The sequence below is a fragment of the Theobroma umbraticum genome, unplaced genomic scaffold (assembly GCF_002168275.2).
Source record: "Theobroma umbraticum cultivar Fairchild unplaced genomic scaffold, ASM216827v3 scaffold_30.0, whole genome shotgun sequence".
Classification (NCBI taxonomy): Eukaryota; Viridiplantae; Streptophyta; class Magnoliopsida; order Malvales; family Malvaceae; genus Theobroma; species Theobroma umbraticum.
This window is the reverse complement of record NW_018397254.1, coordinates 1,564,472-1,591,460: the sequence shown is the minus strand read 5'-3', so window position 1 is coordinate 1,591,460 and position 26,989 is coordinate 1,564,472. Positions and strand designations below refer to the sequence as shown.

At 36.8% G+C, this 26,989-nt stretch overlaps 7 protein-coding genes across 7 annotated transcripts in view; 1 reads left to right on the top strand and 6 right to left on the bottom strand.

Annotated features, from left to right (window-relative positions):
• Positions 1 to 411, bottom strand: part of LOC110420357 (calcium-dependent protein kinase 3-like) — a 4,492-nt gene extending 4,081 nt beyond the window's left edge. Inside the window, exon 1 of the mRNA XM_021433643.1 lies at positions 382 to 411. Within this exon, the coding sequence (XP_021289318.1) occupies positions 382 to 411 (30 nt within the window). The remainder of the gene's footprint in view (positions 1 to 381) is intronic.
• Positions 412 to 1,837: 1,426 nt separating this feature from the next.
• Positions 1,838 to 6,096, top strand: LOC110408896 (aluminum-activated malate transporter 9-like). The gene is made up of 6 exons (XM_021418036.2): positions 1,838 to 2,369; positions 2,589 to 2,729; positions 2,850 to 3,119; positions 3,254 to 3,393; positions 3,513 to 3,659; positions 4,700 to 6,096. The coding sequence occupies exons 1-6, from the start codon at positions 2,078 to 2,080 to the stop codon at positions 5,321 to 5,323; spliced, it is 1,614 nt and encodes a 537-aa protein (XP_021273711.1). The 5' UTR covers positions 1,838 to 2,077; the 3' UTR covers positions 5,324 to 6,096.
• A 129-nt stretch (positions 6,097 to 6,225) lies between these two features.
• On the bottom strand, positions 6,226 to 10,612 carry LOC110408891 (WRKY transcription factor). Its single transcript, XM_021418027.2, is given in 9 exon segments — positions 6,226 to 7,692; positions 7,694 to 8,012; positions 8,015 to 8,274; positions 8,276 to 8,336; positions 8,339 to 8,473; positions 8,476 to 8,892; positions 9,090 to 9,170; positions 9,867 to 9,927; positions 10,215 to 10,612. Coding segments are annotated over 6 exon segments (2,034 nt in total). The 5' UTR covers positions 8,615 to 8,892; positions 9,090 to 9,170; positions 9,867 to 9,927; positions 10,215 to 10,612; the 3' UTR covers positions 6,226 to 6,572.
• A 3,535-nt stretch (positions 10,613 to 14,147) lies between these two features.
• On the bottom strand, positions 14,148 to 20,448 carry LOC110426929 (GDT1-like protein 1, chloroplastic). Its single transcript, XM_021442270.1, has 12 exons — positions 20,175 to 20,448; positions 19,693 to 19,777; positions 18,981 to 19,283; positions 18,504 to 18,557; positions 18,075 to 18,136; positions 17,857 to 17,925; positions 17,456 to 17,507; positions 17,232 to 17,306; positions 16,954 to 17,083; positions 16,203 to 16,273; positions 15,774 to 15,821; positions 14,148 to 14,945 (listed from the first exon to the last, which is right to left on the bottom strand). The coding sequence occupies exons 1-12, from the start codon at positions 20,348 to 20,350 to the stop codon at positions 14,874 to 14,876; spliced, it is 1,197 nt and encodes a 398-aa protein (XP_021297945.1). The 5' UTR covers positions 20,351 to 20,448; the 3' UTR covers positions 14,148 to 14,873.
• A 438-nt stretch (positions 20,449 to 20,886) lies between these two features.
• Positions 20,887 to 21,669, bottom strand: LOC110412286 (dirigent protein-like). The gene has a single exon (XM_021422818.2). The coding sequence runs from the start codon at positions 21,623 to 21,625 to the stop codon at positions 21,062 to 21,064; it is 564 nt and encodes a 187-aa protein (XP_021278493.1). The 5' UTR covers positions 21,626 to 21,669; the 3' UTR covers positions 20,887 to 21,061.
• Positions 21,670 to 22,476: 807 nt separating this feature from the next.
• Positions 22,477 to 23,549, bottom strand: LOC110412279 (dirigent protein-like). Its single transcript, XM_021422809.2, has one exon. It carries the CDS (start codon positions 23,476 to 23,478, stop codon positions 22,903 to 22,905), a length of 576 nt encoding a protein of 191 aa, XP_021278484.1. The 5' UTR covers positions 23,479 to 23,549; the 3' UTR covers positions 22,477 to 22,902.
• Positions 23,550 to 25,860: 2,311 nt separating this feature from the next.
• Positions 25,861 to 26,738, bottom strand: LOC110422977 (disease resistance response protein 206-like). The gene has a single exon (XM_021437089.2). It carries the CDS (start codon positions 26,641 to 26,643, stop codon positions 26,089 to 26,091), a length of 555 nt encoding a protein of 184 aa, XP_021292764.1. The 5' UTR covers positions 26,644 to 26,738; the 3' UTR covers positions 25,861 to 26,088.
• Between the last annotated feature and the right edge of the window lie 251 nt (positions 26,739 to 26,989).

Genomic DNA, 26,989 nt, shown 5'->3' with positions numbered 1-26,989 from the left:
TAAGAGTTTCTTGAGCTGGAAAATTCAGGTTTAGTGGCCCTTCTGCAAAAATTATAACACTATAACTGCTGCAAACCAGATCATGATCCAGACATAAACAAGTGGCTGTATCATTCGATTTGATTATCTGTTTTGCATATTGCTGTTGTGAGGTGCATAAATTGACTTTTATGGCACATGCTAAAGCTGAGCAAAATCTTTATAGCATACAATGATTGGCAGGTTCCCATTACATGGAAGGCAGCTCCCCTGGACCCTGTTGGCAGAATCAGAATTTTAATTCATAACCAAAGGCATAGTATCCTACCATATCTCGGTTCACCTCTCTCTTTGGTCATAAATTTCCAACGCAGGGAAGGGGTTGCCCGGAGGAATACACACCTGACCAGAATGTCTGCAATTTGGATGCATCTAGGGTAAGAAACAAAGAAAGATTTTATGGCTGCAATTTACAGCTATGGGGATTCAACTTATTAGGACTTGATTTAGCAAAGTGGCTTAGATTCTACTGTCTTAAGTGCAGGGTTTAAAGTTTCTGGGTTCACTTCCAAGAGTCTTGGTCAAAAGTGTCACCAATGCTATCTTTAACTTACTGGTTTCCTCATGTGATGTGAAAGAAACACTGGATTTGTCATTACTTTATTCCTGGAACATATTCCTCATCTAAATTTCACATGCATTTTCGGTAGAGTTAATACCTTCCTCAATTTGTATAAAAAGTAAAATGAAGAGAAAAAAACCTTCCTCAATTAGTCAATTTGTTTTTGGAGAATAATGTTTTCAGCTAATCAATTCGTAGTATTGCGTTTATGCGAGTATCTACAGAGTACATGGTTCATTCATGCTCAACAACATATGCATTGTCAATGTAAAATGATAATCAATCAATCAACCTCGATTTGAAGAAATTTCCAGCATCTATTCGTCTCCAAAGAATTTAACTGCAATACAGGCAACCCAATGAGAAGTTAGAACGGAAAGGAAAACGACTGTGAAAGAATATAATACAAAGCATAAGCTCCTAAAATAAAAATTTAAGGAATACATGAGATATAAAAGCATATATATTACATAACCAGATACCTCATAATTCATATTTGAAAAAGAAGAACAGATGGTGATATGGTTAAATCATCAAGAACAGGATAGGCACTTAAAGAATGTTGAAGATGATGAGGGATTGGAGAAATTCTCCAATGTGATTATTTTAACAACTTGTGCACATCTTAGCAGTCTTACACAAGGTATAATTCCCTCATGGAGAAAGTGAGGCCTCTGATCAAGATGAGTAGTCTTAGCTTCTTGTTTAAAAATACCCCACCCTCACCAAACACCCAAAAGGAAAAGTCGTCTTGTTTTGGAATAATTTGAGAGAATCCTGAATTTGAAATTCTATATTGACAACATTTGGACAATCAGATGACCATGATATTCTCAATGGTGGGTTATGATACATGAATGTAAATCAAAGAGCCATGAAATGTAAGGTCTGCTTTACTTGATCCTGATTATCTTGGGGCTGATCCAGAAAGAATAATATTGGTGCATCAGATGAAATGAAACCCTTGCAGGGTTTTTTTTCTTTCTTTTTTGGTTTATAGGCCTCAAAAAGAAAAGATATTTCATAGGAGAAAACGTGGCTATTGAAAACTGCATTGGCAATGCAGTTTTAGATTCTAATTCGCCATCCATGCAACATTATTGAGGTTAAGCATCTTTATCCTGTGTTTTAGCTCCATCTACGCTTCTATTATTGCCGTATAATTCTTTTTTCTACATTTCATATCCCGACTAGACATACTTTCTTTCCCCAGTTGCACCTACAACTCTGCTTGCACGATCCCTTTATATTACCTTCCATCCATATACACATCCCACATCCAAACTCAACTACTGTTACTCAACTCATCTCCTCATCTGGCTCTGGCCATATTGTTTTGCCAATACCATCTGCCTTGTAATTCCTTTTCTTGGAAAATCTAATAAGAAAAGTCACATTAACAAGCTCGACAATACGGAGAACTTGAAGCAAAGTGGGCTGACAGGGTTGGAAGAACTTATATTATTTCATTGGAGAATGAATGGCAAAAAGGGCAGTGTTGAGATCAACATTCCACCAGCTGCTAAAGCCAAGCAGCCAGAAGTTATCAAGAAATCCAGCTTCCAGGGCTTTTCCTGCAAAGCTTGGATATGGAATGTTTGGGAATTTTGCAAAGAAGATAGTAACAGAGTAACATTCTCATTCAAAGTGGGACTGGCCGTTCTACTGGTTTCTTTGCTTATACTACTACAAGGACCTTACGAAATTTTTGGCACCAACATCATTTGGTCCATCCTCACAGTTGCAATCATGTTTGAATACACAGTTGGTATGTATGTGCATGTCGTCATGCAACACGATTCATGTTCATAGCATCATGCATAAACCAAACAGCATGAAAAGACTAAGCTACATGCATGTTATGCACACATTTTCGCCAGTAAACACAGCTATCATACATATTTCAGCAGAGAAATACATGTTTCACTCCTATATAGTAAATACAAAAGTAAGGATGTTTTTTCTAACTGTTGTGAATTCTCTCTAGGTGCCACTTTCAACCGAGGATTCAACCGAGCACTTGGAAGCTTGCTTGCGGGAATCTTAGCTATTGCAGTTGCTCAGTTAGCTCTACACGCTGGCCGGGTTGCTGAGCCTATAATAATTGGGATAAGCATCTTCTTTATCGGTATATCTATGAAATACTTTTGTTTTAATCGCTGTACTCTTAAAATGAAAGGGAAAAAAAAAACAAAAAGTAGAAATCAACATACTAATTTCAGGGATATTTGTTCAACGTTCTGTACAGGGGCTATTACATCATTCATGAAACTATGGCCATCATTTGTTCCTTATGAATATGGTTTCCGGGTCATACTCTTCACCTATTGCCTGATAATAGTCACTGGATATCGAATGGGGAACCCAATTAGAACTGCCATGGATAGGCTGTACTCTATTGCCATTGGAGGTTTTGTAGCAATCTTCGTGAACGTGCTTGTTTTCCCTATATGGGCTGGGGAGCAATTACACAAAGAGCTAGTCAACAGCTTTAACTCGCTTGCTGACGCTCTTGAAGGTAAGCTGATTTGAAAACTCTCTCAAATCCCTTTGTATCTATAATTGGAATAGGTCATAACTTTAATGACAGTTAAAAGTGCTATATATCTATAATTGGAACTGATATCAAAGAACTCGTAATGGAAATTTCAGAATGTGTGAAGAAATATTTAGAAGATGACGGGTTAGATCATCCAGAATTCTCCAAGACAGTTATGGATGAGTTCCCAGACGAACCTGCCTACAGAAAATGCCGAACCACATTGAACTCTTCAGCCAAATTGGAATCCCTGGTAATTTATTCTATGTTCCATGCATATATTCTTTTTTCTTTCCATATCATGTTTTCTGGTTTTATCACCATTTGAGTGCGCTTGAAATCATCCTAATTCTCCCTGGTTCCAATCATTAGGCTAATGCAGCAAAATGGGAACCCCCACATGGCAGGTTCCAGCACTTCTTCTACCCATGGTCAGAGTATGTTAAAGTTGGAGCAGTTCTACGATGCTGTGCTTATGAGGTTATGGCACTCCATGGAGTTCTCCACTCTGAGATTCAGGTATTCCTCCCCTCCCCTTCTCTTTTGTGCGCTTACACGTACGAGTGTTGCCACTTTTCCATAGAAAATATAGATAGGATATTCACCTTTCCAATTTGGCAGAATCAGAACCATTTCCATAGGATTGCTGGCAGGCCTGGAATATACCTAAGACTGCAACCTGAAACTTACATCAGTGGTCTAGATTGATCGTAACAAAGGAATTAGGAATACTAAAAAGGTGAAAAGAGAGTATAAGGTCCACCAATCAAAATGGTTAGGAATTATATACTATGCATTTGTTCTCGAATTGTACTATGCATTTAAGTGAATCGCACACGAATATTGGCTCACTGAGTCTAAAATGCTGAAGCTATTCCTTTTTTGTTTATTCTTTGTTCTCATATCTAATATAAGTGGCAATGTTGCCACAATTATTGGCATACAAGGATTCCTATGAACTTGGTTCATATCAAACTGCGTGAGAGAAAACAGGAAATCTTTATCCACATCATTAGGGACAGAACTCTGCTAAGCATGTTGTAAAGAAAACAACCTTTTGGACAACGGGCTTTGCCCAATTCTGTCCAAAACAAAGCCTAAAACATTTTCTCGAGGGGTGCCAACACCTTGCCGGAGCTTCCCTCGTTGGAGGCTTGAGCAGCCTCTGTTTGGTGGCTGCCTTTTTAAATATGAAGCTTCAAATGTATATTAGAAATTTTTAGTATATTATGGGAAGGCAGATCATCAACGGCAAGGCTGCGTCCTCGTGGTTTTGAGAAACATAGATGGTGAGGTATGAAAGCTTTGAACCACATCATGATGTCTTTACACCAATTTAGATCAGTAGAAGTAAATAAGATAAGTTTAATATTAAGCTGATACCATAGGGCCAGAAAAAATTCAGCAAGAAGAGGGAAGTAGAATTACTTTTGCCTTTGTCAACGTGTACATGTCATTAGAAGGGATTATCAGGAGCATAGCAACTAACATGAAAAGAATTTCCAAGTTCTAGATGGCATGGTTATATTGATACTAAGCTCCTCTTCCTTGGTATTCAGGCCCCTTACAACCTCCGAATAACATTCCAGTCAGAGATCCAAGATGCAACAAACCAGGCAGCAGAGCTAGTGAGGAGCTTGGGCAAAGACATTTGCAACATGAGGCGAAGCCTCAAAAGCTCCCTCCTAAAGAGGGTTCACAGCTCAGCCGAGCGACTCCAACGTGCCATAGAGGTGCATTCATATCTCCTCACAGTGCAGTGCGACCCTCCTGATAACTCTTCTAAGCCACTTCCAAAGCTTTCTCATGCTCTATCATCAACCCTCTGTGACCTACCAGAGGAGTTGGATAACCTTGACTGCACAAGCCCTGAGAAGAGCTCGAATCAACTAACACAAAACAGGCAGTCAGGGACTCCCCCGCCAGCACAAACTGAGTCCTACCATGAGATGATGAGGAAACAATCACGAAGGCTGCATTCTTGGCCATCCAGGGAGGTGTATGCTTTCGAAGAAGAAGGAGGTTTTGGCACGGACCTTTTACCTAGGATGAGAGCACTCGAAAGCACTGCAGTGTTATCACTTGCCACCTTTACTTCCTTGCTCATTGAATTTGTAGTTAGGCTTGATCACCTGGTGGAAGCAGTTGATGAACTCTCAAAGATGGCTAAGTTCAAGCACTAGGGTCTATAGAAGGGAGAAGGGAGAGGGGGGTGTGAGTCCACACATTAACACATGTATGCGTAACTTGACGCTGTAACACCACCATATAAAACTATACCGTTAGAAAAAGGGGACCAGGGAGGGAGAGTAAAGAGGGATTTCAAAAGTTGTTGTAATAACCCAAAAATAAAGATAATTTTTCCTTTCCTTCAGAACTTCTTCTTGTTAAGCTGAAACATAAAAAACCAAAAAAAAAAACATGGAATCCACAGAAAGGAATTTCACATAGCTTTCACTATCAAGAATCCAGAGAGAGATGCTTTGGGCAAAGTCGTCGATTTAGAAACCATGGGCAACAAGCAGTTTTCAACTACTCGTTGCTGGGTTTTAGGAACAGTGGTGGCCTTTCGTTTAGAAAACGACATTGCAAGAAAGATGCGAAAGGACAATCACATGCCCTTGCTTAGTTTTGCAGGAGAACCAAACAACGAACTAATAGACCTTTGAACCAAGCATGGGTGGACGGATGAAAAACAGGAAAGTCGAGAACCAGAGAACGAAGTACGGCCAGTGGAGCAAATAAACATTTTGAAATAGATTCATCAACAGCTTTGGAAACCCAAATCATGTTTGGCAATAAAGGCTTTATTTAAATGACTAATTCAAAGTTTCCGAATAGAAGGGCAAGGGGGGGAGGAGATGCGTGGCAGACCTGCAGTGCAATTGGAATCGGGTCATCGGTTTCCCAGTGTAAAGGCTCCCATTGTCGGCTATTCGCCCCATCCTACTTCTCTATTTGCAATACACTCGCACCAAATCGTTCTTTGAAACTTTAAACTTGAAGTTTAGGACAAGCTGCTACATACTTTGAAAAATGTCTTGCCAGGAAAGGACTCCATAAGTGGTAATGAAACAAAAATTGCTAAATAGTAAATACAGTCCCAATAAAAGCTTTATTAAAACCATAATGTTCGACGAACTGACTGGCCTTACGGGCACTACCCTGTATTCACAACAACCTGCTGGACAAACGTAAATATCTACAAGAAAGAACAAAGACCTGATTCATTGCTAGCTACATCCTACTTGATCAGTGATCCCCCAAATTGTGACATGAGCAATAGAGCTCTTTTGTTCTCACGATCTAGACCAATGAATAACGACAGCTTTCTAACACTTACGGACTGACAAACTAGAAGCAAAGGACACAAACAAGCAGTGACACAGGGCCAACTTCCATGACCAATTTGATAATAGCCGTGAAATAAACTTACATCCAGCTCTGGGTCACCATAAAAGATTTACTTGGCTCTGATGGATCACAAGCCAAACCCTCACTGTTGCCTGAGCCAGAACCAGAACCACCTGCTAGCATTGCCATCAGACTCCCACCATGCACCCTACCTTCAGGAACAAAAACAGAGAAGCCTCCTTCCCCAACAGAGATATGAGCATTTGGAACCTCATACTGATTCAAACTAGAACAAGTTCTGCCTGCTGAAGCTTCCATGTCACTCCCCATTTTCATGATGTCAACATTCATGTCCTCAGCAGTGACAATCTCTTTCATCTTCTCGGACTTGCTAACTTTGGGGTCTTGGACAATAGGCCCCAGTGTTGCCCCCCCATGCACCCTCTTATCCTGAACCAGGCCACTGTGGAGTGCACAGAGACCTGTCTTGCCCCTTGCAAAAGAGTTACAAGGACCAGAAAGTTGGTTGCCATATTCTGATCCAGGGTGACCCCAGGAGCATCTCTTCCCTCCACCATGTGCCTTGCAGAAATCCGTGCTACCTTGTGCACTTTTGCCACACCCTTCAAACTTGCATCTCTTGCCTCCACCATGACGAACACAATAATCAGTACGTCCCCTAGCACTCTTTGTGCATTCAGGCACAGCACACCTCTTACCTCCTCCATGTGCTACACAAAAGTTGGTTCCTCCATGCACACTCTTTGTACAAACCCCACCACCTTGGAATGCACATCTTTTCCCCCCTCCATGACCCTTACAGAAAGGGGTACTCCCTTCAGCGCCCTTAGTACACTCTGGGTATGTGCATCGTTTTCCACCACCATGTGCCTTGCAGAACATGGTGCTCCCTTGTGCCCCTTTTGTGCATCCCAAATATTGGCACCGACGGCCACCTCCATGTGAGATGCAGAGTCCTGAGAGGCCTTCAGCACTGCTTTGTACAATTTTCTTTTGACATCTCTTCCCACCACCATGACGTATACATAGTCCAGATTTCCCTCTGGCAGCTCGAGTGCAACCCTGATGACTACATCTCCGACCACCACCATGGGCAATACAGAAATCAGTGCGACCTTCTGCACTCTTTGTGCAACCAAGAAATTCACATCGCCGACCACCACAATGGCCTTGCAGTAACAGTCCGGCCTTCTGCCCCCTTATGGCAGCCATGTTTTTGACACCTCCTGCCACCACCATGAGATATGCAACGGCCAGAAGCACCTCTGGCCCCCTTCCCACATCCTTCAACCTGACATGTCTTCGAACTAGAGCTACGTTGTTGTGGCTGTTGTTGCCGTGTTATCCCGGAAGTGCAGGTGACTGAGCTTTTTGGTGTAGTAATCACGCTTGAAGAGAGGTCTGGAACAATGGGAGTAAGATCAATGCTTCTTGGCACCTCCTTGAAGAAGATGCTAGTCTGTTTTCCTGGAAACCTCTGCAATGGAGGCAAAGCCATCCAGTTTTCCAACAACATGAAGTAGATCCTTCATCTGCATTTGGAGCACCATCAACTGCTATTGGCATCTCCATACCCGACTGAATAGGAGAAGTGCTAAGATGAACACTAGTTATACCAGATTCAGAAGGCCCAGTGGAAAGACTTAACTCCAGGTCAACTTTTGGCTGCAACTCCAGTCCTTTCAGATTTGGACTAGCATGTTTCTTGAGGTTGTTTACCTTTTCATTTCCAAGATGGAGGGTAAAATCCAACTCAATACATTGAGGATTCTTCATCAGCTTCTTTGGCTGAAGATGTGGTAGTACAAGCAGTTGTTGAACTCCCTTGCTGTCTGAGGAACTTGAGGAGCGCGCCAGTCAAAGAGACAATGACGACCCAACTTGCTCACTGACGAAGCCATCCATCAAACTCCACTTCCGCTTGGTTCCCTTTGATGTGGACATGTAAGGGATCGAAGACCAGGGGAATCAAGACGTAGAACAGTATCCGTGCTACATGCAACCCCAGTTCTTCCAACTTGCATCGAGCTACCCAAAATTTTGAATGCATTTGAAGAATAATTAGCAGTAAATCCCAAATTTGAGAACCTGGCATCCATCTAGCGATAGCTGAAAGCAAATAATGAAATGCAGACCAAATCTCAATTGCAATAGAGCAGTCAACCTGACTTCCGGGAGATGACAATAAGCCACAAAACTAGCGTTAGACGTCGCTGAGTGAGTAAATCCCACCCCACTAACAAATCCTGAAGTGTCACAGCGATCACTTTTGCTTAAGTGTGATTTAACCTAAAATTTAACCAGTCAGTTGTAGCAAAAGAAGATAAATCTGTGCAGACCAGACACCTTTACAACAACATCATGGTGCACCACCATCCTGTTTCAAAATAAAATAAGAAAGTTGTAGCTTAATAAAATAGACTGCAACTAGATTTGGAATAAGCAAAAGTTAAAAATTGGTAAAGGAAAATTAGATTCTTATCAAGCTAACATCTGCAGTTTTTAAAAAGGTTCCATCTCCAAAATATAATGTCCTTAACGTGCATATATATGTTGACAGGATGGAAGTAGAACCTTATTACTCCAGACACAAAGTGCGAACAAAAGTCATCAGCCAGCCAAAGCAGACAGCAACAGAGTTGAGGACGGACAAATCTGAATTATCAGGAGGGGGAAAAAAAAGACAGCAGTATAAATACATAAAGCCAGGCATAACTTAGCTTGTGATTAGGTGGAAAAAATGCCAAATAAGCAGAAGTAGAAAAGGGGAAATTTTTATCATTTTCTTAAACGAGTTAGTTCATGTGAAGTGGTAACAACTTAGCAGAAAAAATGAAAATTTCAACAAATTTAGATAGTATTCAAATGCAGGAGAACTAAAGAAGAAATTTAAAGCAAGCTATGCACCTGAAATAGATAAGAAAATTTGATTTAATAAGACAGGAACAAATTCACTTTATTATTCTGCTTTCAGGATATTTCAAGTTTGTTTTTTTTTTTAAGAGCCTTCAGGATATTTCAAGTAATGCAAAATATGGCAATCTGATCCTCTTTTCCTCGACTTATAAGCAGCCAAATATGAATCAGAAATGGGGTTAGAAGCCAAGGTGATAAATCAAATAATAGCATTCAAAACAGAAAACATAATACTAGCAAAAATATGTTACAGTTTCATTAGTGAGAAAGTAAGAAAAACCAAGTTAAAAAAAAATGAAAAAAGAAAAAGATGGCCTCTAGCTCTAATAGCATAATTTTATTCACTTAACCTCCCCTCGAGCTAAGATGTGATTTCAAGACAAAAACATAGGAATTATTTTGCAAAAATTTGAAAATTGGAAGGAAGAAACTTACTCAAATTATGAATAGATATGTATGAAGAGCTCCAACTTTATAAGGTATTTATCCAGAATTCCTACAAAAAAAATATGAGTAAACAGTATATAACTGAAGCAAGCAATAAAAAAAAATAATAATAATAAAGAACAATCTGAGTCGAGATCTATGAAAAAATTGAGACCGAATTCCTAATGGCAAAATGAATAACTAAAAAAGGAAAAATAGCTTAATCTTTTAACAAATAATTTAAAAATTAAACGGACTTTTATAAGAAATAGATGCAGAGTTTACAGGATTTGCATTAGTTAATATATTAGCTAAAACAATAACTTTACAACAAATCCTGATAAAAATGAGATATACCGGATAGAAAACCTGTTTGGTTGCTGAGAAAGCGGCAGTGTTAAGGGAAAGAAAAGACAATAGCGGTTTCTTCCCTCATGATTTCAAAACAAAACTTTTCAGCTCAAGTAAGAGAAATTGGATTCAAACTCAATGGACGTTTTCTAAAAATCCACGTCTCTTCGTTAAATACAGAAAAGAAAACATAACAAAACGAACTATTTTTAGTTAATTTTCACTAAGCTTTTGAGTTTCTCGGCAACCAAACAGAGCCAGATATAAAAGATGCACAAGACCGTCATTCAAAAAAAAAAAAACTAAGCTGTTAAAATGATTTCCAAAAAATAAAAAGAAAGCTACTTTGAACCTGGACGGGAATTTAGAGAAGGTTAAGAATTCGAAAGGAAAAACAAACCAGAATGATGAAATCCAAATTACCATGAAATTTGATTGAATTTAATCGGATAGAAGAGAAGGTGTACGGATGAGGCGTAGGGGATTTTTAGGGCTTTGGGCCGCGGCAGATAGAGAGAGAGAAAGAGAAATGAAGGCATAAATATGAAGCGAGTTAGAGAGAGAGAAAGGCAGAGAGTGGCTAGAAAGGAAGTGAAATGGTGGAATTTCAGATGGTGCTGGCACGTGTCTATGATATAGCTGCACGTGCTACAATTAGGGTTTTCAGATGTAATTAATCCATCATTATCCGTAATTTGTCCTTTTTGTTTTAATGGTGCCCCCTTTCTTAATATAATGGAATTAATTTAAAACATCATATTTTCATCTTTTTATAGTTAATTTTAGAGAGGAAAGAACTTGAATTATGAAAGAAATAGTATGTGGGTACTGTTGAAGTAATGTTTCACCCATGAATAATTCTTTTTTTTTTGTTCAAACTAGGGGCAGTCGTAAGGTTTTGCTCTTATTATATTATTTATTATCAGTGTTTCATCTACAATTATTAGATATTTAATTCCTGTATGTTTGAATGACATCTTACCCTCTTTGTCTTTACGAGTGGAACGATATCTTAGTTGTCAATCAATCAATTTTTTTTGAAATATATATTACTTAATAAAATTATATAAGTATAGAGTGCTAACAATTATTACGGCGCAATGCACTTACTTTGTTTAATTCATTTAAAATTCATATGAAAAAATGTGATACCAGTTTTAGTATTCATATTTTTAAATAGTATTTGATAAACAATAATTATATGTGCATTGCAAATATTAATATATTTTTTAAACTTGGTTCAATTAAAAAAGTACTGAAAATAATTATGAATCATTCATTTCAAAAGAAGTAAATTTAGAATCCATTAAGTTAAAGAGAAAAATGGAAGAGAAATCCTTATCCTTTGGCTGCATGGGAACACAACTCCCTTGTCTTGAAGTATAACGTAATGGGTGATGACAGCAACAGATGGAGGCTGCTGCCTGCTGCCCCCTGCCCTGACTCTAAGGTCAGGTTCAGGGTTTGCGTGGCGACGCGATATCGAAACCCCAACCTCCCTAGTCTAGTCCACCCGCAAAAAAAATAAATTTCCCAAGACACGTCAACGTGGCACTATATTTTCTTATTGATAGTCGGCAGCGGCTCGTCACCGCTCTTTGTGCTCCATCGTCCAAGTAGCAACCTCCTCGCCTCTTCTCGTGGGCCCCACGCGCTTATTGAAAAAACCTTCGACGGTCTGTGGGCCCACTGCGTTTCTCCGTTTTATGACCGCGGCGGCTAGCGGTTTTTTTTCCACACATTATCTTTACAACCCCTTTAATGCAACCAACCTTGTCTTAACCACTCTCACCATTAGCGCGTCTAAATTAAATAAAATAAATTGATGATACTTAAAAAGGAAAAAAACTTTTTGAGTTTGTTTAACTTTGAAAAATATTATTAGTATTTGCATGATGCTATTTTGGTCCAAAAGAATAAGTCAATAAATTGAAATAATAGCATGAAAAGTAAACCTATTACATAAATAAAGGCCTCTAGACGCGTAGAGGTCATACAAGAAAAGAAAAAAAATATTAAAGAAAGAAAAAGAGTGGTAGAAAGAGAGAGTAAAAAACAGCTGGAAAGAAGTCCATGCGCAACGCCCTAATTATAATGCACAGGTCATAGTTTAGTACTGTCAATTTTAACCTCTATTTGTTTTGGGTAAAATATTTTTCAAAAAATATTTTTAAGATTTATACTTATTTAGAGTAAAAAAATTTATTTTAAATGTAAAATATTTTATAAGTTAACAAAAAAAAACACTTATTGATTACAGAAGATGTTTTACGTTTTTAAGAGATCTAAAGCAGTTTCCAGAGAAAAAAAAAAACTCTTATATTAAGCTTAAGAGTATATATTTGATAAAAATTAAAAAATTTTAAAATATATTAATACTTCACTTAAAAAATAATTTAAAATATTAATATTTAAATTATTAAATAGTATTAAATTAAAAAATATTTTAAATAAAATCATTTAATGTAATTAAAATTATCATTTATAAATTAATAAATCTTACTAATAATTATAATAAAAAATATTTCAATAATGATACACATTTATAAATATAAGTTTTGAATCTTGTCCATATTAGGTTTTATATGCCACCAAAGTCTTTAGCCAAACAAGCTAGACTCGCCATGGCATTGCTAGTGATGGAGGAATAAATTTTTCTTTTTAAAAAATTTATAAGTTTTGAATATTTTATACAATTGATTAATATTGATATTTTTTATTATCAATTTTTATACAATATGATTTTTAAATATATTTTGAATGTCATATATATATTTTTATTTTTATTATAATTTTATATTTTTATTTTTAATATATTTTTATATTATATATTTTATTTTATTTTTAAAAAATAATATAAATTTTATTGACAATCACAATAACTACTGAAAATAATAAAAAAATCATTCAAAATCTATACATAAAAAAATAAATTATAACATTATAAAAAGTTTTTAACAAAATAACAAAGTTAAAAAATAAAAATATTTTTAATAATATTATAAAATATAATATAATTTGATTAAATTAATTTTAAATTATAATTATATTATATTTATTGATTGCGATGTAATTATATAATTTTATATTCTAATGATTTAGCGTTTTTGCATATACGTACTGCGAGTTACACTTTAAGCAAAAACAGGGGAAAAAGTTTAAATTCAGATTCAATCAAAAGAGTGGTGCACATACATACAAGATATCAGTGATGAAAGGTCAAATCTTGTAGTCAAAAGAATCGATTCCCTTAATTTTTTTTAATCTCCCACCAAATCAGATTTCCACACGTAAAGACGCAACCCCACTGTTCGCCGTCCGATCTTCATCTCCGAGGATGGTCCCTCTGCCTAAAACGATCCATCATCACCTACCTTTTACGATTAGAAATCGTTGAACCTTGCAAGAGATATCAACTATAGTGTTAATGGGTTTGAAACATTGCCGACCTTTTCATGAATGAATTTTATATTGTGAACAGAGCCTTGGCCAGAGTTCAACATGCAGGGAGAATAGTTTATTTTCTAATGTAATACCTAACTCCTTTCTTGATGGAATTTGGACCATTGGATCTGGTCAGGTCAATCTTATAAGAATGTTTAGTGGGGATAAAGGGCTTGTCATGCTTTAATTGCAACGAAGAATATGCTGTTCAATATTCGGTTTTATTTCCTTAAGGTGCACGTGCAGTGGTGAATGCACGAGCTCCTTCATGTGACTACCAAACCAAAAGTAAAAGAGTCATTATTATTGTTTAAGATTGCATGGTTGTCTGTGTCACATGAAAAAGCTCATTGTCTGTACAGCAATCCACCAAATGGTCCCCACAAGATCTCTTCCTCCTGCCTTTCAAATCCCTTCTTCCTTTAACTGTTATGACTTCGATTATTCCCTGCTCCTCCCTCCCTCCCTCCCTCCTTCCCTCCCACAGTAGTCCTATGAAAGTTACAGGTAACTTATGGGGTTAAATAAAGTCATGGGTATTCCCAGAAAATGGTTTAACATAATCTGGAACATCAACAAGGTGGATTCTAGCATTTCTTTCCTTGTGCTGCTACACATAACTATAAATTTTTTCCACTAATGAAGCTTAATATTGTTAACAGAGGTGAAAAGAATAAGGAATGAAAGTGGAGTATGCATCGGACAGATAAGCGGAGTACGCAGCAGAAGTGGAAATAAAGAGAGGTTAATGGAGAAAGTTGGCAAAGGAAAAGGGCCAGGAAGTGGGTTTTGTCCACCTTCACAATCATCTTTTGAGGCTTGCCTTTTTGATTCTGTGTCAAAAGGTTTCATGGATGGGCATGGGTCTGCCACGTCTGTCCAAATTTTGCCCCCTCTTTATCTGCACCCTTGTATGTGTGTACACATTGTTAGCCCACACCCTGAAGAGTTAAAAAAGAAAGTGAATTCCTTAAAATTTTTTAGCCAACTTGCCCTGCTTGGCCTTCAAAGTTCTGTCATTGTGTTATATCAACCACTGATTACGATTCTTGAACAACAAGAATATCATACAGAATGCCACTATCTAATCATGTTTCAGCTCATGATTTGATTCAATACGTAACACATCCATGATATATATGTAGATATCATCAATACCAGGAGCAGAGAGCAAGTCTTGACCAAGTGCACAAAAATGTCAGACACTATATTCTCCAACCCTTAATTCACAATCTCAATCAGTGTAACAGCAGCGAAGACGAGAAAAAGAGTACCGCCAATGTAGGCAATAGCCTGCACAAGAATCAAAAGTAAGACTTCAATGGTACTTGATGGATGACATGCATATAAGAAAGCTTAATATGCTTCATTGCTTAAAGTTAAGCAGTTGCATTGAAAGGGCAAAGGAAGAAGATGTCCCTATGGCACACAATCCGCACGGTTGCTTAGATATTCCAAAAACTGAGTTAGTCCTATGGGATGACAATATGATATGTGGTGGCCTGAACATGTTGGTCCAACCATTGCACCTTTTAAAGGTACAAATACCACGATGATGCTGACTTTACATTGTTGGACTAGATGATTTATACCAAAGAATAAATCTGTCGGCTAAGATAATATGGTGATGACTGGCTCAAACCAAACTTCCATTCCATACTCAACCTATATTCCACTGAAAATTAAAGATCATTATTGACTAGATCTGCATGGGGCTTAATGGCCACGAAATAATAATTTGGAATAATTTTCCAATTATTAGGCCTGATGAGGAAAGGAATGAGACAAGGTCAGGATACTGATAACATTAAGTTTGAAATTACTCTAAACTCGACGAGGATTGTTCCAAGTCCATGTGGAATATCTTGAAGCATCGAGCTTTCCACAATATTCTTAATATTAATAATTGTAAGGAAGATTCAAGTTTTATGCTTTAGAATAAAATTATTTGTATGCACAAAAGATAAAGTTAGAGATTTTGTAATTCCATGCATGCAGTAGAAATGAGGCCTCTGATACTCTTTGCCTGGCTTAGTACTATAGAAACCAAGTGGGAACAAGGAATAGCCCAGGATGTCCCTTGATGAACGGATGAACAAGGTTGAAAGTTCCAAAAGTTACCTTCTCTGATAAAAATGTTCCCAGTAAAGAACCTCCCAAAACAGCAAGCTGTCGAAGGAATTTGCAAGTTAATCAGGTCTATAAAATAATGTATTAAATTGTAAAGAGAAAAAGTGTAAACTTTAATTGGATTGATAAGGGGCCTGATGCCTGAAGTAAATTGGTTGTTCAGCTAACTGATCTTATCAATTTTGACTTATAGATTTATATTCTGCAATTGTGATTTACATATTATAAGAGATCTGTAGCACTATTAGCATTGGGTAAGTTCTGACCTCAGAAGCATGTTTTCAGAAAAAGAAAAAACAATCTTTTTGTTTCCTGATTTTATGGTAAACTAGCAGTTTTTGCAAATATACTGTTTGTTGACAGTGGCTGCAAAGAAAAGACTATTTTTGTGTTGTTTCTTGTGTGGTAAGTATAAGTTACCAAAGTAGCAACACCATGACCAGCCAGTGCGCCTCCAATGACTCCAAAAGGTGAAGAGGCAGCTGCTAGTGCTGCATGAGAAGAAGAGAATTGTGCATAAATACAGGATTGAGAGGGAGGCAGCCGTGCTTGGTAGAGTAAGTATGAAAGACTTGACTCTAGCTTGAGAAATTCACCAGGTAAAACTTATATGATTAAAACAATCCTAATTGAATATTCCTAAACATATCAACATCTTAGTTTCAGACCGCCAAATAGCCACAAAAAGGAAATTACAAGGAAAAAAGACCAAGTGCTCTGGCATCCACACAAACAGATTTCAAGCAAATTTAGCTTGCTTTTACATGATATTTGACTTGGAAATTCTGCAATAAGAATATGAACAGCATTTTTTGATAGAAGAATTGATAAAAAAAAATTCCTTTTTCCATCATCTTTAAATAATCAACTTGTATGTTTCTGTTGACCATTAACGTGAGTTATTAAGACTGATCATGCCTATCTGCCTTGAGATATGTGGTGGTAGGTAAATGCACAGGAAATTCTATTCCACACTAAAATTCATCCAAAAAATTCACCTACTTTATATTGATCTAAAGAAGTCATTCTCAAGTCGTAAATTCAGCCATCAAAGATAGATTCATAATAATCTTTTGTGTTGAGTATGCATAACAGAGCAAAGATCCATTCTAATAGTAACAAACCCTATAGCAATTACCATTAAATGTAAATTTGCAGAATTGGAACTAACCGATTGTGGAAAAGAATGATTTATCACCCCACTCAGCAATGAAAACTAAGATGAAAGTGCTAATAACAGTGTTAGCAGCAGCTAAGATCCCAGCTCCATTTCCAGAAAATTCTGAAACTGCTAGTTCTGCCTGTTTGATACCACAAGATGTGAAACTTATTTAAATGAGTTTTAAAATGAAAAATATTACTTGAAAAAAGGACCAATATTGGAGCTTGAATCTCCAAGGCAGGTCAGATAACTTCTTAGCGCATCATATAGGGAAGTGGTAGTTTGACCTCCTTCTGTTCTTCATCCGCCTTTTGATTATCACTTGAAGCAGCATCAAGCAATGTTGAAACACCAAAATATACCTGCAGTTTGTTGAACGAGCTTAATTTTCTTCTTATGTCAGTTGGGAAAGAAATCCAAGCTACAGGTTCCTCTATAGCACATTTCTTAGCATATAATGTGCTTTCTGCATATTCACCCACAGCTAAAGTCTGAAAAGAGGATAATATACCAGAAGACACACTGCAGCAATGTCGTCAATAGGCAGATCAGCCTCACCAAACCTGAGCATTAATAGTCTAATTTAGAGAAGAATCTTATGAACCACGCATCAAGACAACTGCTGACCAAATTTTATAAAATTAATCAATTTGCATAGCCATCCTGGCTCTTTTGAACTAGTAAATTGTTTAAAAGTTTAATGATGCATTGATCTAAAAACTTTTGCAGAAAAGAAAATTTTCTCCCTTCCATTGATTTAACTTTGTGTTGCAAATGGCTGAGTTGAAACGCATCAGAAAAATCTCAAATTTATACACATTTGTTGCATTTAGTGGCATTACAATATGCATTGGGACAATTGAATTTTATCTGCCCAGGTTTCGAATATAAATAAAATCTAAAGTAAAAAACCTGAATGGAAGGAGTTCATCGACATAGTGAAAAGTTCGTCCGAGAACAACGGATATTATTGTCATTGCCCTGCACATAATAGATAAACACTTCATTTCTTTAAAAAGAAATTCCCATGTGTTTTCCAAGAGAAGCACACACCTATGAGGAATCTCATCTAATGAAAATAAAAAATGCAAAGGACTTCTAAATCACCATGCATGGGCAGAACAACATACGCAAGTGCACCAAAAGTCCCAGTGAAAACTACACCAGCAGAATTTCTAGCTGCTAAAAGTGCCTGCGTATAAAACATCCAAATCAGGGTGCACTCAACAGTCTATCTTCAGTTTGAGAACTAGGGAATTTATACACATGTGCTAATGGAAAAGAAATTGGTTAAAGGTGGATAAAAGAAATGATATAAAGAATGGATCTTCTGTTAGCACTAACAATCTATCCAAGCCAAAATGACATTGGCAAAAGACAAAGAGTTTAATGTGTCTCAATAAGAAATAAGATACAACTTTGTGCTTGTGGGAAAGAGATATGTATCTAGACAGACAAGTATACAAAATTTGACCCCATCTTAAGAATAGCATCTGAAGGAAAGATCATTTGCAGATTCTTCCTTGACACTAATAAAATATTATGAGGTTTGGTCTTACCGCAATGAAAAAGGTTTTGTCTCCTAGTTCTGAGAAAAATATCAGCAAGAATGCCTGAAATAAAAGAAAATGCTTCAATTATAGTAGTTCAAGATGTGTGTTTGTATGTGCAAACACTGTAGTCTACCAAAAGGAAATTAGCAGTGTTTTTATTCTTTCTTTTTCCTTCAAAACTTTAGAAAGGAAAGTGAATTGGGAACTAAGTACAGTTACAACTACGAGGAGGAAAAAGAACTCAAGGAGTAGCTAATGCCTCAACAATCACAATATACAGTCATATTTCCAGATTGAAAAGATCAGTTGCCTAAACATTAAATTCTAAAGGACACTGGAGTCTATTAAGTTTTAAACAGTTAACGGAAGGAAGTGCTTTAAGCTTCAATATAATTTTCCAGGTGATGCTGAATTACTATGCATAGCCCTTAATTTGAACAATAAAAGTATCATGTATAAAAGTTACAGGGAGATTTTCCTAACTGAAGCAAAACCTGTGGTAATATCACCAAGGTCCCCTATGTAAGAAATCAACTGCAACCCACTAGCAATATCTGAGACAGCAGCTGCTGGTTGTGAGCCTTGAAATGTGAACAACCCAAAAAGAACCATAAACTTTAGCAGATTGTTAAACAATGTATTTGAGATTGCCAAATTTGTAGCTATATAATTTCCCCTTCTCATGTTATAATTCACAGGTGCATGATCTGAAACACAACAGTCCTCTGATTTGTGCCCCAATGCTCGAGTCTCTTCCCCATTGTTGCAATCAACATACTTACATTCCTAGTCGAAATTGAAAAAATCAGATAAATGCACATAACAACTTGTAAGAACTCCTATATTGCAGACAGAAAGCCACCGCATTAATGCTAGGTAAAATATTTCAAAGGCAATTATCAGTCAGTCAGTAACATTAACTGATGAAAACAGAAAATTGGTACAATGATAGAACAGGAAAAACAATTTCTTTCCTACTTATAACATCCAAAAGGAAAAAGGCAGGACTAGGGTTTTGAATCAAACCTTAAAAGTAGAAATGCCATATTTTTCATTAAGGCATGATATTGTTAAACTTCACATTCTATCCTACCAAACTGAACAACAGAAAATTCAAGTACCGTATTTAAACTTCTCTAAACTGTTAAGATCATTAAAACAAAGAAGAAAAGGAACTTGATATAAGAAATCTTACCAGGCCATGCTGAAGTTCAACAACCTTTTGCTGAAAACCACCAAACCGTTCCTCACATGTGCATTCAAACCAATTTCTATAACACCTGTATTTAAAAAAAAAATCTTATTTAAATCTATAAGTGAATCGCCTTCTCCAGTCCCCACCATTTGCATTGCATTTTGGCACTTGATATTGAGAGAGTATGTTCAAATTGTATGTAATTCTTCAGTTACCAAATAGATTGGTGATTTTCTTTTTCTTCTGAAAATTATGTCATTCCAAATTGGCTTGTCCATTCTTTCTCGCACTAGACAGATATTAAAACTACCCCGATCAACCACCCACTAGTTATAAGCATTTCCCACAGGCAGCTTCTTGTGCTTATGGGTTCACCATTTGCTTTTCTTGCTAGTAACTTTTTCAGTACAAAGAGACAGGCAGGTTACAAAGAGCAAAAGGAAAAGTTCAAAAGAAAAGGAAACAAAGAAATGAAAGTATACCTGGAAAAAAGAAGGCTTTGGTGGCGAGAAGAGAGCTTGGAGAAGTACTGCTTCTTGGAGAGCGAATTAACATTCAAAGAAAGCAAATGAGAAGCGAAAGACTTGGGTGGTTTAAGACATGGAGGCAACAGCGAGTGAACAACCAATCCGCTCTCCGTGAGCGTTATGCTTCGCATTCTCTCACACTCTCTCAGCAGCTCCCTGCTTCTGTACCTCAACCTCTGGCTCTCGTTTTCGCTTTAGAAATGATGGTGTCCATAGATAAATGGATAAATAATAAAAGTCATCCCAGGATAATAGCGCCAAAGCAAATCCAGCGGTTATCTACAATTTCATGCTAACCGTCGAGTCTCGAAACCATTGCCTGGGCTTAAAATGAACCTTTGGGTCAAGAATTTTTGTTTCTATGAGATCATTGGACCAATATCCATGGGCTTTCATTAAGGACGTCAGAGAGCTTGTGAGTTCACAAAAGCCCTAAACCAAACCATGCATAAAACTACACCCATGGCCACGAGGTTTGATGTAGGCTATTTGGGTTTAATATTACAATGGTTTTCATGAAAGTTGTGGGTAACGAATTAATTTTTTTATTATTTGAAGGAGGCAGATTAGATTTTTATTTTTTTTAAAAAAATATGTATTAATTAATAAATTAAATATTAAAGTATTATAGGTAACTAATAATTTGTAATAAAAGAATTAACAACTCTTATGAAATATGATAACTTTTTAAATTCAGAAAAACATCAATAATCAGAATTTTTTAAATTCAAATAATATAAACACGATAAAAATTAAAATATAAAACGAAAAGAAAACATGATAGCAAACATACAAGTGAACAACTTAAGAGAAAACAATCCTTGAGTGACGAAGGACACTGGTTACCAACACTCATATAACTTGATATCAACCTGAAGCCTGAAATAAACTTCCCCCTCAACTGCATCGGTCATCAACGTGGCTATCCCTCGAGCCATGAAGAAATCCCCAGTTCCACCAATCACGGAGATGTCCCTTGTTTTGTTCAAGGGATCAGGCCCCGCAAATGTAATGCTTCCTCTGTGCTGAGTGGAGTTGAACGCAAACGAAAATCCTAGCCAAGCTGTGAAGTAATCTTTCCTGTCATAGAGATAAAAGCCTTGAGCCCGTCCAACCCGGGTTGAATGTAGATTGTTGTCTAAGGTAATGGGGTCATCGAAAACGACCAAGTTACCAAAATGGTTTTGTCCTGCCAAGATCGTCCTGTTGCCCCATGCAGGTGCACCCACTATGGCTGAAGTTGCATTCTTGGCATTCTTGCCATTGTAAAGAATGTCATGGAAGTAAAACACCATCTGCTTACAGGGCCGGCGCGACCGGATTTTCCTCCTATGGGTGGCGGTGGAGCTAGAGAGGAGGAGGAGCAGACAGAGCACAAGAGTTGAAATGAGTCTTGTAGTAGCCATTTCGTGTCTGCTTTGAGGATTGGCCGATTGGCTACTCCAGGGGTCAATACATAAATAGAATTTCTAAGTGAGTTTACGTAGAATAAATATTGGTTTAAACGTCATCTATATTTGGTACTTCAGATAACTTCATCACTACGCCTAGGCATAATCATTGGACCCATACGTACCCAAAAGAAAAAAAGAAATAATAATTGGTGGCACGAGGCACTAGGTGACACAACTCATGTTTTTTGAATAGATTGAGTGTTTCTAATAAAAGCAATGACGGTGCAAATAGCTTCTCACTTATCCAGGAAAAAAAATTGAACCAGCGAAGTTAGCGTACATAACATCAAAATATGTTTTTCTATCAATTGTAATTAAGATTGCTTAATTTTTTATTCGAACTATGTGCGATTCTATGATGGGTGTCAATTAATATTAACAAAAAGTTTATTCCTGTACACGTTGGGCGATTATCACTATCCTTTCAGTAATGTCCAAACTACTTACCTTATATATTTTAATCATACCTTAACTATTATTAATCATTTCCCTCGTTTTCCCCATTTGGAAATAATAAATCTCGCTTTTAGTTGGACTCACCAACCAAAGCAACAAAAACTCCAAAGCAGGTAAAGGCATCAAGTTATAAAGGATCATGTACTAATGGTTATCTTTTTTTTTTATGACAAATAATGGATGGCTATCACTTAATCAAAAAGAGTTAATTTGTCGTTATCTCGTCATGAATTAAAATTATGAATTCATAACAAGTGATCTCGAAAATCAGAGTTGAAACAAATTTAAAATTTTTTTCTTCAATAAATAAAAGAGTTTATACAATAAAGACGTTATAAAATTAAATATGATCAAACATCACGAATTAATATCGACTTTGTGTGAAAAGACATAAAAGGATGTTATTCAAAACAATTGAACAAGCCAATGACAAAAACGTAAAATAGAACGAAACCAACTTTGCAACTACTGTTCTTGATTTCTTTCTGCCCACACCACCAAGTAGACGACGACTACGTACCAACATGAGAGAGACAGAAGTAAAGCGACTGTGCTTCTGCTAAAGCATTTACAGACTTTTATTGTTTTTTACCAAACATACAGCTCTGCATAACAAAAGAAAGACGAAATATTCAGAAGGCTTAACCACAATAGAGTCTCATACAGTGTTGCCATTGATGAAACTCTTCACAGACCCAACAAACAAATATTTGGAAAATGAAAAATACAACCTGAATTTGACAATCGATTATTGGTATAGCTATCGCAAGTACTTAAACTTGCTGCCAGCATTCGTACAATTTAATATCGGTACGAAGGCGAAAGTATACTTCCCCTTCAAAGGAATCAGTCATCAAGGTAGCCACTCCTCTAGCCATGAAGAAGTCACCCGTTCCACCAATTACTGAGATATCCCTGGTCTTGTTCATCAATGGATCAGCCCCAGCAAAGTTTATGCTTCCCGTATGCTCGGTAGAATTGAAAACAAAAGAGAAGCCCAACCAAGCAGTGAAAATTTCTTTCTTATCATAGAAATAAAAGCCTTGCGCACGACCAACTGGGGTTGAATGCAAATTGTTATCTAAGGTAATTGGATCATCAAACACAACCAAATCTCCAAAATGGTTCTGTGCCGCCAAAAGGGTTCTATTGGCCCATTGTGGTGCACCTACAATGGCAGATGTTGCGTTCTTTGCATTCTTGCCATTATAAATTATGTCATGAAAATAGAACACCATGCTCTTACAAGGTTTCCTGGCCCGGACTTTTCGTGTTGTTGCAGCAGTAGATATGGAGAGGAGGGAGAGAAGGAAGAGAAGTAGCAGAAATCTCCTTGCTTCCATTTTCATTTCAGAGCAAGAAGGTTAAAAAAATATAAAAATAAAAACTATCGAATCTGTGATAGTATGCTTTGGATAAAACTTGAGCTGCATTATATAAGCTTTCAACTGCAAAACTTGTGGGTTATTCTGTTGGTTAATTAAATATGAAGTAACGGGAGGCTTTGAAGGAATGATTGGATAGCAGTAACGCCACCAAAAAGGGACTACCTTTATCCATTTAATCATTCTTCAATCTGCACCCTCAGCGTTTAACTGATCGTTTTGATAGCTTCAGATCAAAGATTAACACAATCATTGGATGCGGTGGGGAGATTTGGTAGAGCAACGTTAGTGTTCTTACTTTATGAATGAAATTATGGAATCCTTTGACTTTAGTTAGTTGACTGCAAGCTAAAGGATGTTATGGTGATAAATGGGCAATATGATCAGCTACAATGGAACCACGTTCACAGTTAATAATATTTTGAGAATTGAACACACATTAATTTCACTTTACAATTCATGTCACGCTAAATGTTTAAAAAAATATAAATAAAATTTATGAATTTCATATCTGAAAAATAAGAGAATTTTAAAAAATTTATAAGTATTGATCTTGCAAATCTCTTTAAATTAGTTTTTTGGAAAAGGGATAACAACATATTCTAAAAATGATTTTAAATAAGAATATGGTAAAAAGTATTGTCAAATTAAAACTATTTAATATTTAATGTTTCTTTTCTTGTGTTTTTTTTTCATAATTTGTAAATTAAATTTAAGTAACATTCTATTCCGTTACAATAGTACATTAGTTAATTTTTGCACCAAGAATTAGTTAGTCACCCCATCTTATTAAATTTTTTTTCCAGCTGTCATGATGACCATATATACTAGCACAGCATATATATAGGTGGAGGTTGGTGGTCTACCAAATGGTTCATTTGGGTGAAAAAGGAAGCATTTTGACTGAACAAGTACCAGGAAATTAGCATTTCCTGAACTGATCAGTGATCATACATCCCCCTTGAAAAGCATAGGACTAGGGATTCGATACCATTTCCAAAGCCTAACGCAGCTTGACTTCTTCAAAAGGCCTACAGAGTACAGACTCTAGGTACATCGATCCCCTGAAGAAAGAAGGATACTAGTACTACCGCAGAGCTACACGGCTGGGATTTGTTTGTGGTCTTGTTAGCCTTTCAGTCCTACAGCCCTAGCACTTGATCAAATGTTGTTTGAGCATTGCTACAGGAAGAGTTGATCCCTACTTTTTTTCCTTGCTAAGAATCTCTCTTTGGTGTTCATTTTCTGAAAGATTATAATTTGGTGTTCATTAGTATAGAAAGAATTACAAGTCATCCTGGTTCAAAGTAAAATAATAAAGAATAAATAAATTATAGAAGGTCAATTTTGTTCTCCACTGAATTTCTATACTATGTTCATCTTCCATAATTTATTTATTCTTTATTATTTTCGTTTGATCAAGGATGAATGGTAATTGCCATATATTGCCTTTATTTTGGATATCACAAAGGATTATTAGTCCCTAGTACCGAATCAGGAGGAGTCAATTTAAGGGTGGAATGGCAAAATAAAAAGAGAGAAAGCAAGAGCTTCCATTTTCAGATTCAAAGTATGCCTAAATCCTCCCTCTAGACTTTTCTGCCTGAGCCCGGATTTGCTACCTACCACTGTCACTGTAGTTTTACTACTAAAATATTATACTTGCAAAGTAAAACGGAAGTCTAAAAAATGTAGACAACTTTTATACTTCATTGTATCTGCACCACAAATTAGCTCCATCGCCGCTTGTATTCCATTTTGTACTTCTGCTGGAATCCCATTTTTTCTAAGACAGAATCTGACAACAGATGATAGCAAATGCTGTATTGGAGAAGACCGGATGAAGAGTGACAGCCATAAAGCCTCAGTCTCCCGATAATGATATGAATATGATCCAAATGTAAAGACAACAAGCAGAAAAGTAAAGGCAAGGTACATCTACGCTAAATTAGACACTTGATTAGCATTTAGCAATGGACTTAGGTTTTCTATATTGTGGTGATGGTGATGTCAGTGTAATTGAGACATGAATGGAAAAGACAGAAACCGTAGGAATTCCGTTTATTTTTGGGACGTCTTCTGTCGCTTCTGGTGAACATGTATCAAATAGGCCAAGCAGAATGACTTGATAATAAGAAACGTGAGATATTACAGCTGCAAAGGAAAGGCATCCTCGAATTGCGGATGAAGAATTATTTAGAAAATTGGTTAATATTGGTTTCTTTCATTTTGGAGTAATTAGCTCTCCAAATTTATTGTTATTTCCTACGTACTAAGATTCTCTTACATCATGCAGGTTTTGGTCTCCACAAGAATTTCAGCAGTTAAATCTCTTACAGAGTAATCTAAGATCGAACAGGATTTCCATATAACAGAATGTTCAAGTGGAAAAGGAATTAGAAGTGGCACAGGTTCAACAAGAATCATATTATGCAGAACTGACTGTGTAGGTGTTTCAACTTTCAGTACATTTCAGCACATGCCCTATCACACTCACTACAAAACAAAGCATACTTATTTTCACTCACTTATTATCTCAGATTCCATATTTTATTTGTTCTTCAATTTGCTTTATCACCAGCATTCATAGAACTTGATATCGACTTTGAGCCTGAAATACACTTCACCTTCAAAGGCATCGGTCGTCAAAGTTGTAACTCCCCTGTGCATGAAAAAGTCTCCAGTGCCACCCACAACTGAAATGTCTCTGGTCTTCTGCATCAGGGGATCAGCTCCAATGAAATTTATGGTGCCCTGGTAGTTTGTGCTGTTGAGAACAAATGAAAAGCCTAGCCAAGCGGTGAGGGTGTTTTTGGTATCATAAATGTACATGCCTTGAGCCCTGCCAACAGGCTTTGAGTGAAGGTTGTTGTCCAGGGTAATGGGATCATCAAAAACTGCTATGTTCCCGAAATGGAACTGACCTGCCAGGATGGTCAGGTTAGCACCTTGTGGTGCTGCAACAATGGCGGATGTGGCATTCTCCCTGTTCTGGCCATTGTAAATTATGTCATGGAAGTAGAGAACCAAGTGTTTGCATGGTTTGTATTGCTTATTCTTGAATGGATAGGCTGAGGATACAGCAAGAAGCATGAAAAAAGAAAGAAGAATGCAACTTTTTGATGCCATTGCTTCTATATCTGGTCACAGAAGAAATAGCAAACAAAAGAGAGTGGATCTTAAGGAATGAATTCTAGTTCTGCTAGCAACTGTGAGGTTTACTCTCCCTCACTTCCCTCTATATAGAGCCTGCTTCATGGATTTTGCGTGGAAGACTGGAAGTAGTTGGTAAGAGCACACCAATGTCAATCTCATATTCAAAGTGTCACAGCATCTCGTGCCTGCTATGCAAAAATCGTTGCCATCAATCATCCATTTAGACTTTTCAGCTTAAGCTCGAATCTGCTACCTACTACTATCCGATAAGCATAATCGTTAAATTAAAATATGAGGTACATAATGTGTTGAAATTTTA

What these genes read in the sequence shown, in the direction of transcription:
- LOC110408896 (XM_021418036.2), top strand. Translation starts at nt 2,078, where the DNA reads ATGAATGGCAAAAAGGGCAGTGTTGAGATCAACATTCCACCAGCTGCT. An exon ending in GCTTGCTGACGCTCTTGAAG is followed by an intron (nt 3,120 to 3,253) that starts GTAAGCTGATTT and finishes TGGAAATTTCAG; the next exon opens with AATGTGTGAAGAAATATTTA. An exon ending in TTCTCCACTCTGAGATTCAG is followed by an intron (nt 3,660 to 4,699) that starts GTATTCCTCCCC and finishes CTTGGTATTCAG; the next exon opens with GCCCCTTACAACCTCCGAAT.
- LOC110426929 (XM_021442270.1), bottom strand. Translation starts at nt 20,350, where the DNA reads ATGCGAAGCATAACGCTCACGGAGAGCGGATTGGTTGTTCACTCGCTG. An exon ending in TTGAACTTCAGCATGGCCTG is followed by an intron (nt 19,284 to 19,692) that starts GTAAGATTTCTT and finishes AATTTCGACTAG; the next exon opens with GAATGTAAGTATGTTGATTG. An exon ending in TTACCACAGGTTTTGCTTCA is followed by an intron (nt 18,558 to 18,980) that starts GTTAGGAAAATC and finishes CTTTTATTTCAG; the next exon opens with GCATTCTTGCTGATATTTTT.
- LOC110412286 (XM_021422818.2), bottom strand. Translation starts at nt 21,625, where the DNA reads ATGGCTACTACAAGACTCATTTCAACTCTTGTGCTCTGTCTGCTCCTC.
- LOC110412279 (XM_021422809.2), bottom strand. Translation starts at nt 23,478, where the DNA reads ATGAAAATGGAAGCAAGGAGATTTCTGCTACTTCTCTTCCTTCTCTCC.
- LOC110422977 (XM_021437089.2), bottom strand. Translation starts at nt 26,643, where the DNA reads ATGGCATCAAAAAGTTGCATTCTTCTTTCTTTTTTCATGCTTCTTGCT.